Genomic DNA, 13,129 nt, shown 5'->3' on the forward strand with positions numbered 1-13,129 from the left:
AGGATCCCCCCAGCTGGCACTGTGCCTTGTTTTGTATTCAACTGTAACATTGTCTCTTTACTAGAACTATGCATTGGCAAATATGTTGTATTGAAATAGGGGTATGCGTATTGCAATAAATTGGGAGCCTCAACGATTGACGGTAAGTGACACTAATTTAATATGGCGATCTTATTTTCTGCGTAATAAGTCTCAAAGATATATGCTATCATTCTGATAAAATTATCTCAAAATTAGGTTGCTTTGTCAGATCTTCTAGTTTCTTTTTATTAAAAAATGGATTACAGTATGCCGTGTTGCCATTGAATAAAGAGGGAATACTTGAGTTATGAATGAAAGTCTATGTAAGTTATAACTGAAACCATAAATATAATACCAAAAATGTCATGGATGTTCTTTACCTATATAATATACATGTTCTCAGGAAGAATATTACGATACACATCGTACATCATATCGATGTACCGCTAACAGCACGCAGTCCTACGTTTTTCACCACCATTCCCCCGGCCAGCACTAACCATCACAATGTCCAATGTCTATGCGCACAATGGGGTCCTTGAATGTGACGAAAACCTACGATCTTGGATTCAAGTTCATTTCCGAGCCCATTGTGCATCTCCTGAAATACTGTTTATGAAGGCGATTATTTCATTCACTCATACGAAATCGTGCTTTATCTTAAAAGTGAAATTACCGACTCATAGTAATGCCGCGTCAATACATGAGTACGGTGTGACATCTTTTTATCCCTCGTAATTACAGTCATGTTAGCACGGCAGCAAAGTTTCAGTTTAATCATTAACCTCGCTAAACAAATACTTTAGTTACCTAGTGTTTATTGTGTCTGCGGAGATGTGACAGAGCACCAACACAAAGAGGACTTGTTCCAGGTTCGCTGACTATGTTTTGGCTCAAGTCAGATGCATAACGAAGTGATCACAAGAAACCGATCAGTGACTTACACTATAACGGGGACAGGTTCGATACTTATGACTACTGTTCCATGTGTTCGTTCTAAGACTAGGTAAAAGGAAACATCTTCACACAAGGGGACGGAAGCCACGGTACACCGATGATCATAGTCCCATATTGACCTCGGCATTCCCTGTATGGTCGGGGAGTTTAAACACTGATTCGGTACATTACATTTAGCGTAGTTCAATATGAATATGTGAACAAATTGATACTAACAGCAGTGTTAAGTACGTGGAAACATGTTTATGTGTGAAATGAACGCTTGTGAAACAAATTGATCTTTCCGTACAGGAACAATAACATGCATTAGCAGTGTTTAATGAGTAGATGTAAGCATAGTGAAAGTTGACTTACACTAGTTGAGGCACCCTCCTATTATTACAAGAGGTTATCTAATACACTTGATTGTGTTAAGGATGTTCCCGGAGAAGGAGAACACCTCTTTCTCACCTGACGCCATGAATCAATGATTTTAGAGATTCCTTGAAATAGTTTTCACTACAAATTTGGCTTCTGTGTTTAAGCAATCATTTTCGGAGAATATTTGAGATTAAATATTCTCTTGTATTGCCGTTTTATGCATACGCAACTTTACACTTTAAATATGTGTACTCGTGGCAGGTGTACAACAGACACCGTCAACCACCGTCCTCAAATATTGCTATCAACAACATGTTGTTTCCGGTCGGGGAAGTCAGAAAGCATGGTTGTAGACATAAGGACGACCTTTCTAATGACGGAAGAACAAAGGCAACTGGGATGATTAGTGAAGATCTCAGAAGAGAACCATCCGTTGATGAAGGACACGAACGAATGGCCATGCTGTGAAGGGTATTGCTGTGGAACCTTCATCACAGTAGAAACATGAACAGGGTAAATAATTCACAAAACCAGCGGGATGGGAAACGGTGCGTGCGTCATCAAGGTTTAGACCATTCCGATCTACTGCAATCAGGGTCATTTATGTTGCATGAACAAATAATCCCTGAATCCATCAGCTTTAGTGGCTTTCCTAGCAGTGGAAGAATAGGAGAATTGTCTTTCTGGAATCACATTAAAACATGATCAGCTGGAATCCCAACATCTAAATAGACTAGCATGGGTACTCTCTACTGTGGCAAGGTACAATCTGACGTTGTAGGGGTAGTCTCCGTAGAGTATAAATGATAAATTATGCCACACGCCCCGGTGGAAGAGTGATTGCGTGAAAACAGACCGATTAGCACTGGTCGGAAGTACCTAATTATTGTTGGACGAGGAAATCCATTATACACCATGAAACTTTCATGCATTTTCCACCGACGCGTGACAGACACACGTCCACTTATCCCCAACAAGTACAATATCTAAACTAAGTGGTAAGTAAAAGACAGGGTATGTAAGAGAAGATGAGATCTAAACTAAGTGGTAAGTAAAAGACAGGGTATGTAAGAGAAGATGAGATCTAAACTAAGTGGTAAGTAAAAGACAGGGTATGTAAGAGAAGATGAGATCTAAACTAAGTGGTAAGTAAAAGACAGGGTATGTAAGAGAAGATGAGATCTAAACTAAGTGGTAAGTAAAAGACAGGGTATGTAAGAGAAGATGAGATCTAAACTAAGTGGTAAGTAAAAGACAGGGTATGTAAGAGAAGATGAGATCTAAACTAAGTGGTAAGTAAAAGACAGGGTATGTAAGAGAAGATGAGATCTAAACTAAGTGGTAAGTAAAAGACAGGGTATGTAAGAGAAGATGAGGGCGTGATGCACCTTGTAACATTCCTGATATCACCGAGTGTCTCCGATGTCGTGCAAGAGGTGCTTCACGTTATCTGGTCAAACCGAGAAAAAACGCCACACCGACGTAACATACGAACGTTTAACTCTTAAATAACATCATTCAGTTGTTCGGTTACAGTGCCGGTATTTTCTACACAGCCTGACACGTGACTGACATGCTCGAATACCTCGCTACTGCGAGGAACTGGCCTCAACCATCATACATGTCCGAATGTGGCCGTCGTTCTGATCTGTCGCCGAAAACTTCAGTGAGCTATAGTCTTTGCCTTCGTTATGCCAGTACTTAATCATGACTAAACAAGCCAACGTATGTCGACATATACGAGGATGAAGGTAGATATTCGTAGTGACAACTGCTTTACGCATTCATGTAACCCTTTGTTTACAAAATATGTAATTAATGTTTAATGTTTTGATGTTTAGAATCTCAGAAATGAATTCTGTCAGGAAAAGTAATTCTTTGATCCATTTGGCTTTTGTGCTAGTGAATCTTGAGAGGTCGTACCAACATGTCATAAACATAAGCACAATTTCATTTGAAATTTACAATGCGTGAAATTCTGGTCAAATTTATACGATGTATGCAAACAACGAGGACAGACAACTGGACAAGACGCATGTATCCCCAGAGGCATCAACTATTCTCTCCCTACATGTGGATCTGTGTCTTTATGCATATGAATTAGAATTTCTGCTGGCAGTGTCAGGACAGGTTAACTGAGCTAAGTAGCTTAGCGTAAGCTTACGTTTTGTCGGCGGACTAATATCGTTCAGTAATTATCAGTTTCCTTTCACTGATTTGGACACCTGACCTAGAACTATAAATAGACGAGTGAGACCACCGGGTCTGTTTCTGTTATGCACATAAAGCACTAGAGGGACTAAAGAATCACAGGATTGTGTAGCTAAGGAAAGTTTCAGATGTGCTTATCCAACACATACATAAGCACAACAGGAGCCTCCGCCCCAAGGCTACGTTTCCCCAAGCTCTACGACTGTCCTAAGTCAATGTTACAGTATAGGAGACACGAATATTACGAGAAAAGCTGTGAGATTTTAGGCTTACGAGAACTTTGTAAAACGGAGCTCTGGCGTTTATACTGTAGAGCCATTGAAGTACACCGGGGTGTCTCCTTTACCAAGATCCTTATGCATTTCTACTTAGCATATCTTTCATGGTGTTTTTGAACTTTGGATGTATGCAAACAGGGCAGGTGGGCCTAATGGTTAGAGCGTTCGCTCGTTGATTCCCCATATGAGTACAATATGTGAAGGTCATCGCTAGAAGAAGAGTAAAACCTTACTCACTCTTTCATTTCCAACCTTGTGGTCGTCATGTAGAATCAAGTTCAAATAGAAATTTGCATACTTTGTGGATATATGTTACTGCTTTCCAGTCGTTCATACGTGGTTGCCAAGGCATACACGTTTGTTCAACTTTGTATCTTAAAGTGGCTACAGGCGACCCTTACAGACTTCGTAAAGTTCACACATCGTAAAGTTCACACATTCAGAAAAAAATCATACAAGGTGAACATTAGGTCTTTGCTGTCAACCTTCACAGGACCCGCCGGTGCTGGTTTACTTGCTCGAGACATAGAGGAGAGCACACTGTGTACCAGCATAAAGTGTTGTTTGAGCAATACTTAGTATGAGTCATCGTTAAAGAACGAAAGGCTCAGTACGAATACACATGTGGGCACGACTGAGTTCTCATATCAAATAAAGAATAGCGACAAACAAAGTATTGTGAATAATTCTTTATTTTATTATAAAACATAGTGTAACCATTAAACTTAAAACCCCAAATATAGTAAAAGAAAGGCAGATGTTATATACCGAAATCATTATTTTTACGTCATATTGTGACACAGGTTGTATTTGAGATTACAATTCCACCACAGAAAGTCGCGGTTGATGAGCGGGTTAGGCGTCTGACTTTGTGTGCTGGTGATTAGGTGCCTGGATTCGGATGGGACTGAACCCAACAAAAGTACCAGAATCTGCACTTCACTGAGAAAGTGTAATTACGAATACAACATATTTTATATACTTTGCTATCATGTACCATAGCAATACGCACGAATGATTATTACAAAATATAAGGATGTAGATCACGAAGAGAACATATGTTGTCTTGAATAAATACCTTCAGCGGAATTCCCTTATATCGACCCTCGTCCTTAAAACATCAATTCCTTGGTGAAACAATGGCTGAACCTCTGTTGCTGTAACTATTACTTTCACAGTTGCTGTGACCAGCCATCCGCGATTTGTTGCTGTTTTCAGCACACTAGTGACATTGTACATCTGGCTAACTTGCGGGATTGTTTTTCCCAGTATCCATAAACACACAAAGCAGCTGAAATATATGGCACAAATTGAACATGGGAATACAAGCACCGTGAGCACAGCTGTCAAGCACTTCACAAGTCCGTGCTCATGTACGTGCGGTAAATGTACTTTGAACTACCTGAAGATGCATCAAGATCAACATCCTCGTTTTTGGCATCATTAGTGTCGCATTCTATTTCAATTTCAAGGATATCACGTGGTTCGGTAGGATCCTCCTCATCCGACCAATCATATGCCCTGGATGAGGTTTTGCGTTGTAAGGTTCCATTGGGAACGATGTCGTCTTCTCCGACGTCCGTGTTCATAATCTTACTGAATGAATGTTCACTTAGTACCTCTGCATTTGTCAATGGATCAACGTTTTCTTCCTTGCTATCAGTTGATGTATTGGTTTTAGAAAGATGCTGCATGTGCAGTTTTACTCCATTCATGTGATCCGTGATGTTCAGGTGACTCCGATCAGCGAACGTCATCTCTATGGGTGCTTTCTTCTTCCTCTGCTTTAATCGTCTATGTGCGTTTCTGCAATGGCGTGGCAAGGTAAAGAGGTCACATAAGATTATCGCTCCAATGATTGAGAATGAGATGATGACGGCAGATGACCCCACGTACGTAGCTGAGGGTCTCGAGTCAGGGACGCTGATCCTCTTCAGCTTTGTCTGGCGAGCTTTAAACACGCCATTCATAGACTGAAGTTCCTTAACTTCCTCAGGAACTGGCTCGGTCGTGTTTGGATCAATTGACTTCAGTTGTGTGCAAAACAAACTTGACGTCGGTTCTGCAAGATATAATTTATTTCTCTATGAGGCGTACATGGATTATTATAAACTAAAACGAATCCAGCTTAACAAAACATCGACTGATCAGGTTTTGTGTGGCGTGTTACCTACCCACTCCGAAAGGTAGGGTTTGGGACTGCGCTTTTGCACCAAGATCTTACTACTCGTGGTACCAACTGAGTACGGTAGTGGTTGGTGAACAGTTTCCTCCATCAACATCTGTCTACTCTCACTGCAAGTCAACATATGTCTACTCAAACTGTGAACAATGTATCACCTGGTGTGGTTGGATCTGGTGTTGTCTTGTACTCCTGTGTGATGATCCCGATGGGAGAGACGGTATATCCAGCCTTTAGTCGACCTGGAGACAGAGGAGATAAGTCGTAGTGTACATAACTTGTGGCTTACTGTTGATTACAGCACTGAGAGCAGTCTGCTCATAACTGACAGTGATGTTTACCTGTATTTCACGGACAGTGTTTCAAGACGGAAGTACAACTGACGTGCCAAAGCCCTCTGCCATCCTGATGCCCTAAACAACGAACTGGACCATCTCAGAAAGACATTCACCACACTCAACGGTTACCCTCCCCAGCTCGTCACAGCCACCATCAAAAAGACCCTCAAGGACCGAGAACCCCGCCTCAAGCCTTCTCCATCACCCATCAGAGTAACCATACCATACCTTGGCCCCATCAGTCATCAAATATCACGCCTCATCAAGACCAAAGCCAGCATCGATGTCACCTTCTCCAGTGGCAAGACCATCAAGACCTACCTAAAAGCCAACGGTAAAGGACCCAGCTGTGAACACCCTAACCCGAGAGGATACATCTACCAGATCCCTTGCAACTGTGGTGACCTATACATTGGAGAAACGCTGAGACCTATCAACACCAGAATGAAGGAACACCAGACCTCCGTCAGCAAACTCGACCAGAAATCGGCCATCTCTGAGCACATTCTCAAGAACCCTGCACATTCAATTCGATGGGAGGACACTAGGATACTATCTACCAACAACAATAACTGGCGCCAAAGGAACCTGCAAGAGGCCATCGAGATCCGGAGACAGAAACCAGCAATCAACCGTGACCAAGGAGTGTACCTACCAAGTGCCTGGGACTTATTGATAAATTAATCTCATCTATCTGTCTACATTCTATCTATGTAATTCATGTATATCTACCCGTGTACATCCTTATCTACTTGTATTTGTACATCATCACCCTCATGTAAATCATGTACATCATCCTTAATCCCCAATCATGATGTTATGTCATCCTATCATGCGTAATGTATCACCATTGGCTTCCATCCGTATCCCCAACCATGTACATCGTCCTTATCCCCTATCTGTGTCATGTAAACATATCCTATCATCTGTATGTATTACCTTTGGCTTCCATCATTGTTATCATAACTGTCGGCTTCCTATCAGTGCTTGTTTATACTGGCTTCCAGCTTTCGTTAATTCATTCCACTTGTTACTTTGTTATTGTTTTACCTGTACATATAAATACACCTCTGTACCCCCATTCTCAGTCACCTGATGAAGGAGTAAGCATTAACTCCGAAACGTTGTGTTTTCATGTAAAGAAGTTGATATCCATAAAATCTTCATTCTTATGCCCTTCAAAGACTTGAAACTGACAGTGATGTTTACCTGTATCGCATGTACGATGGTAGTAGTCGAGTTCTTCATCGCTCTCTGTGTACCTGATTCCACTGGTGTAACGATCCACGTCGCTCAGTTGGCAGTAATGTCTTTTACTGTTGTATTCAAAAGAGCGGCAGGTGAAGTTGGTCTCGGTCTCACAGAGAGTTTTGCACTCTTCAAGATCCACGCCAGAAGGAATCTTCAAGTTGTTGGAAATGACGCTTGAGTGGTTATGACGTACGAACGTGCACTCACCTGCAAGCATTTGAAAAAACACAGTAACGCTGGGATGGACTGAGTATAAGTGTAGTCATAAATTCCAACACATGATACAGTAGTGTCTGACGATGTTTCATATTATGCACATTTATGGTTATAAATCATCTGTGAAAACCACTGATAATCGTAAACGTTGAGAGTTAACCACGTACGTTCATGCATACTAGCATGCACACACTTGCACCCGTGCCCGCGACCACGGACACACACACAAACACACTTACAAACACACACACACGCACGCACGCACACGCGCGCGCAGCTAGTTAACTACCTACGTTCATACCTTATCTACAAGTATACACTCGTGCCCACGCACCACACACACACACACACATCACACTTAACCACCCGCCCCTAAACGTCAGTATTAGTACAGTAGCTAAATTTGTAATTATGTTTCAAGTCGGCATGTTATAGCTCACTGGCTTCAATTCTCGGTACACAGCGAAGCAAGACTAAATTCTAAAACCTTCTTTTATATATTTGTCTAATTTTCAGAAGGGAAATATACCTTTAGTTGAAACGTGTTTGCAAATAATAGTGATAGTTTTATAACTTTTACAAAATATGTTAGTGTGTATTTGATAATTATGAAAAATATGCCTATCGCTGATATGATGTGACCCGCCATTACAATTATTCTACATGGCGTTGTTTGAGTGTTTATAGTTATTGCTTTAGAAACTTCTTTCACATACACCTTTAATTTTAATGAGGAGATTATACCGTCATGTGAAAGGTTTTTGCAAGCAATAGTGATAATTTCGTAACGTTTGAATAATTGTTAAGGTGTATTTGAGGTGTGTGAAAAATATGACATATCGCCTATCTGATCTGATCCGCCATCGATGCTCGTGATACTTGGGTGTTTTAAAACCATTAATATTTTTCTTTCTTGTTGATCTTAACTTTTGACAAATCGGGAAAGGTGCTTTCAAAGCTTTGTGATAGTTTAAACCTTTCTGTTTTGAGGAGTGCGTGACAGTGTAATATTCTGTCAATGTCCGTGCCAATCCTCATATGCAATAACATATCTGAATTAATTTCTAATTTAAAAAATGTCTCAAAGTAGACTCTTTCCTTCAACCATTCACAAATATTTCCTATTGATACAAGAAACTGGGCGAAGTACTGTTACACGCAGCCGAAGTTGCGTGTCTGCATGACGAGGCACACACTAATTAGTACAAATGGTAAAGAAAGCAAGCGAGTAACCTATCCCTGCTGTAGATTATCTCTTGTACAGGTATGGACACACACACACACACACACACACACACACACACACACACACACACACACACACACACACACACACACACACACACACACACACACACACACACACACACACTCACACACTCTCTCTCTCTCTCTCTCTCTCTCTCTCTCACACACACACACACACACATCCCCCTACACACGAACGCGCAGAGATTTAACCATGTATGTTCATACCTACAAGTATACACACAGTGATACGCACGGTACTCTCACAGAGTTAATCGTGCACATTCACGTACAGGCATATATACATAGTTTTAATCACAGATAGGCACGCACAAACCCGCGTGCCCCAAACGCACGTGCACACACACATACACACACACTTAGGTATATATCGCTATAACGTGTATGAGGTATAACTTTCCTGACCACGAATACCTGCATACACACAGACCTCACCTTCCTGAAGCTCACAAAGTGATGGGAGCGGAGAAGTGCAGTTCTTAGGTGCCCACCAATACGGCATCATGGTGACAGCAGAGGCACAGCCAAACTTGGGGACCGGTAAGTCTCGGAAGTAGGTTGTCTGCCAATTTGTCCATATCGGTGTATCAGAATTAGTCCATAGCCATCTGCCATCTTCGTTCTTCTTGAGGCCGATCCAGAATGTCCAGTCTCTGAGGATACAACGACGGAACCATCTTGAAAAATGTTTGTTGCGAACATTGGTGTATCCAAGAATGGATGGCCATCAACTGCACGGAACAATGCTCAGCGTACTTCTATATGAACAGCAACTTGCATGCAGCCCAACCTTTCCTTCCTCTTGTTGGGACATGATAAGACTAACCCTCTATAGACTAACCCGTAGAAAGAGGAGCCATATCCTAATAAACTCATGAGCAAAAGAAAGCGAACACTTTCTGTTTTGAATTTATGGCAAAGTTGTTCAAGTTAGTAAAATACTTTCAGGCCGAAACGGTTCTCACACACACTGACTATTCATGCACCCATACGCCGCATGTTGGTTGTGTAGAAGCACGTGAACTGGCGAAAAATGGCAATTACGGAGATTTTGCACAATGCTTGTCGAGAACTGGTATGAAAAGGCAGCGAATCGGTAGCCATACATCTTAGCTGACAGTACATCACAGAATTTATGCCACGGCTAACAGCGCAAGAGAGAGAGAGAGAGGGCCATAGATATGAGGCAGATGGGCATTAACAACAGCCATATTGCAAGGATCCAGAATTGTACATTTGGTACCACCACCAGGCTGTTCCAGCGTTACCGGCAGAGTGGCAGCACCCAAGACAGGCCACTATCAGCCAGAGTACGTGTGACGACACCACAACAAGACCGCCATGTGCGTGCTCCCCATCTGCGCAACATTGCCGTCAAGGCAACGGAAATGGCGGCAACGACTCTTGGACATGTCATCAGTCGACGTACCGTGCTACTACGCCGACGTTTACGTGCAGCAGGTATCAGAGCTCGACGTCCACTGCAGGTATGGCATTGGCCCAGAAACATCGTCGTCGTCGGTTTCGGTGTTTAAGGACTGTACGTCGCTGCCTGGTACGATATTGGCAGCGAGTGGTGTTTATAGACGAAAGTCGATTCACTATGTTTCATGATGAAGGACGGGTGCGGGTACACCGTCGTAAGGGAGAAAGACTAGCCCCGAACTGCGTCCAAGAAGTGCATCTTTTTGCAGGATGTGGTGTGATGGTGTGAGGTGGAATTAGTGGGAATCAACATACACGATTGGTCGTAATACGTGGAAACTTGAACGTTGAAAGATACAGAGATGACATTCTTCAACCCTTGGCAATACCATTTCTTCGTCAGCAACAACAGGGAACACTACTGCAACCCGACAACGAGAAACCACTCACAATACGAATTGTCCAGAACTTCTTGAACGCCCAGAATATCCATGGCCAGCACGCTCAATGTACTTTAGCCCCATACAGCACTTGTGGGATCACCTCAATCGTCAGGTGAGAAGACGACACAACCCCCAGCAAGCAGACAAGAACTTCCCAGGAAAGAGTTGGATAGCATTCCGAATTACGTCATTCGTCGGCTGGCGACATCGATGAGATGGTGAGTTTGGGCGTGTATGGCTGCCAGAGGTGGTCACAAACGTTACTAAGGATGCGTATGCGTGATCAAAGACTTGAAATGACTGAGACATTCCATGTTTGACTCCTGTTGTCACTGTAAACATTAATATTCCTACCCCTCTGTCCATTATACATGACACGCGTTCTTCATCTGTGATGAGTTTCTCATAGACACGAGTACTGTTGGTGCAATTGTCCCAGATGCTGGTTAAATTAAATGTACTGTGGCTTAAAACAACATATGTTGTGGTTTGATTTTATCGATCATTAATAAGGGTGTTCACTTTCTTTTCTCCACTAGTTTAGATGAAATGCACTTGTCAAGAAACGTACCCTTCCAGTTGTATGGTAGGAAGAGTGGATATGCTCCTTATGACCGCTAGATCTCCCCCCATCTCACGGCATGCACTCGCCGCGTCCCCCCAGGACAGTCTCAGGGGGTTAAGGACGTAGGACCGTGCAGATTCGTATTCCTCGTCCATGCCCCCGACACCTGAAGCAGGGAACACGTACATGGTAGCATGGCGATCTCACCTGAACTGGAAGTCGAAGCCATTTGTTTTGAACAAGAAGAACATTTCCCGTGTACAATTAATTGCGTTCAGTGTTGGACCTTTAGCTTTCTTATCAAACATGTCTAAATTACTCTTCATTTTAAGGTTAAAAAATCTGGGCTGCTATATACATTGTACTTAGAGAAGATGTCTGCAATCTGGTTCACGAAAGGCGTCTTTTGTATTCCTGTGTCGCTACTGATGCCTCGTTATACAGATCATGCAGGTACAAGTGCATGCACGTAGTTTAAACTTCTCCTCGCACCTACACGCTGTGTATTGGTCCTACACACTGAAGATATTTAACCATAATAGACAACAAAGTGTAAACTGGACCGAAGGCTGTCTTCTGTTACTGCTGTTATTGCTGACACCTCTTTCGGGTATGGTATCGGGTAACATGGTTTCTTTGGCACACATTGCTTAACCATTTCCTCAAGCCAGAGTCTGAGCACTCGATCCTGTTAGTTGCCTCCAACGACAAGCATGGGTTGCTGGGCCCAGATTTTCGAAGCTCACTTAGCGCTAAAATAGTCGTAAGTTAATGTTAATGGTGTAGCACTTACGACGATCATAGCGCAAAGAGAGCTTAGGAAATACAGGCCCTGAAGACCAAGTCTAGCCCGTATCTTCACGGGTCTTGGCTGATGGCGTTTCTCAGAGTGTCAAGAGATAGCCTTCTATGGAAGTGTGTTCATACCCAGTTCCCCGGGTATGTCGACCATTTGTAAACTCTCTCTGCAATGTGCAAGGAATGAAATGTTATTTCACAGTTCAACGATTTTCCTGGTTATGGATGACTAACCTACTGAGAAGTCACTCTGTAGTGTTACTTAGGACATCACCAATTGACAAGTCCACTGTAAAGAATCATATACATGGTTGGCTAAGAGTCGAGGAAAGTACGTTTGCAACACAATTGGCCATTACGTTAGTAAATTGCTTATTATACTAACAATGTGCCTGTTGTGATGTATCCAGCAGTTACAAGAGAGCTTTTCCCTGGAGCCACTTTCTTTGGGCAAATATGAATCTTTTAAATGAGGACATTAGGTATAGTGAAATCAAGGATGCACGGGCACGGCCATGATTCTTTGATGCACATCACAAAGCCTTTCTTCAGTTAGGGATTTTAATGTGTGTAGCTGCCCGTCAAGGTTAGAATTGGTCCTCACCAACTCATGCTTGTCGTAAGACTAACAGGATCGGGTGGTCAGACTCGCTGACTTGGTTGATGGATATCATCGAATCCTAGTTGCGTAGATTGATGCTTTTGGTCAGTCGAACGTCTGTCCCGAGGGCGTTAAAACGACAAACTAACGTACAAACGAATGTACGTGGCAGGATGACCCGACTAGTCCTAACACTTGGAAAAAGATCTTCCCT

General features: G+C 42.5%; 1 protein-coding gene across 2 annotated transcripts in view; it reads right to left on the bottom strand.

Moving 5' to 3' along the window:
* Window positions 1–4,501: 4,501 nt before the first annotated feature.
* The window catches only part of LOC137266437 (uncharacterized), a 65,759-nt gene continuing 57,131 nt past the window's right edge, over window positions 4,502–13,129 (bottom strand). The window contains exons 3-7 of one of the 2 annotated variants that reach the window (XM_067801936.1): window positions 11,523–11,682; window positions 9,519–9,736; window positions 7,557–7,805; window positions 6,168–6,251; window positions 4,502–5,889 (exon numbers count right to left, since the gene is read on the bottom strand). In XM_067801936.1, the coding sequence (XP_067658037.1) occupies window positions 5,183–5,889; window positions 6,168–6,251; window positions 7,557–7,805; window positions 9,519–9,736; window positions 11,523–11,682 (1,418 nt within the window). In that variant the 3' untranslated portion in view covers window positions 4,502–5,182. The remainder of the gene's footprint in view (window positions 5,890–6,167; window positions 6,252–7,556; window positions 7,806–9,518; window positions 9,737–11,522; window positions 11,683–13,129) is intronic. The other variant, XM_067801935.1, reaches the window with a different exon arrangement.

The sequence above is a fragment of the Haliotis asinina genome, chromosome 15 (assembly GCF_037392515.1).
Source record: "Haliotis asinina isolate JCU_RB_2024 chromosome 15, JCU_Hal_asi_v2, whole genome shotgun sequence".
NCBI lineage: Eukaryota > Metazoa > Mollusca > Gastropoda > Lepetellida > Haliotidae > Haliotis > Haliotis asinina.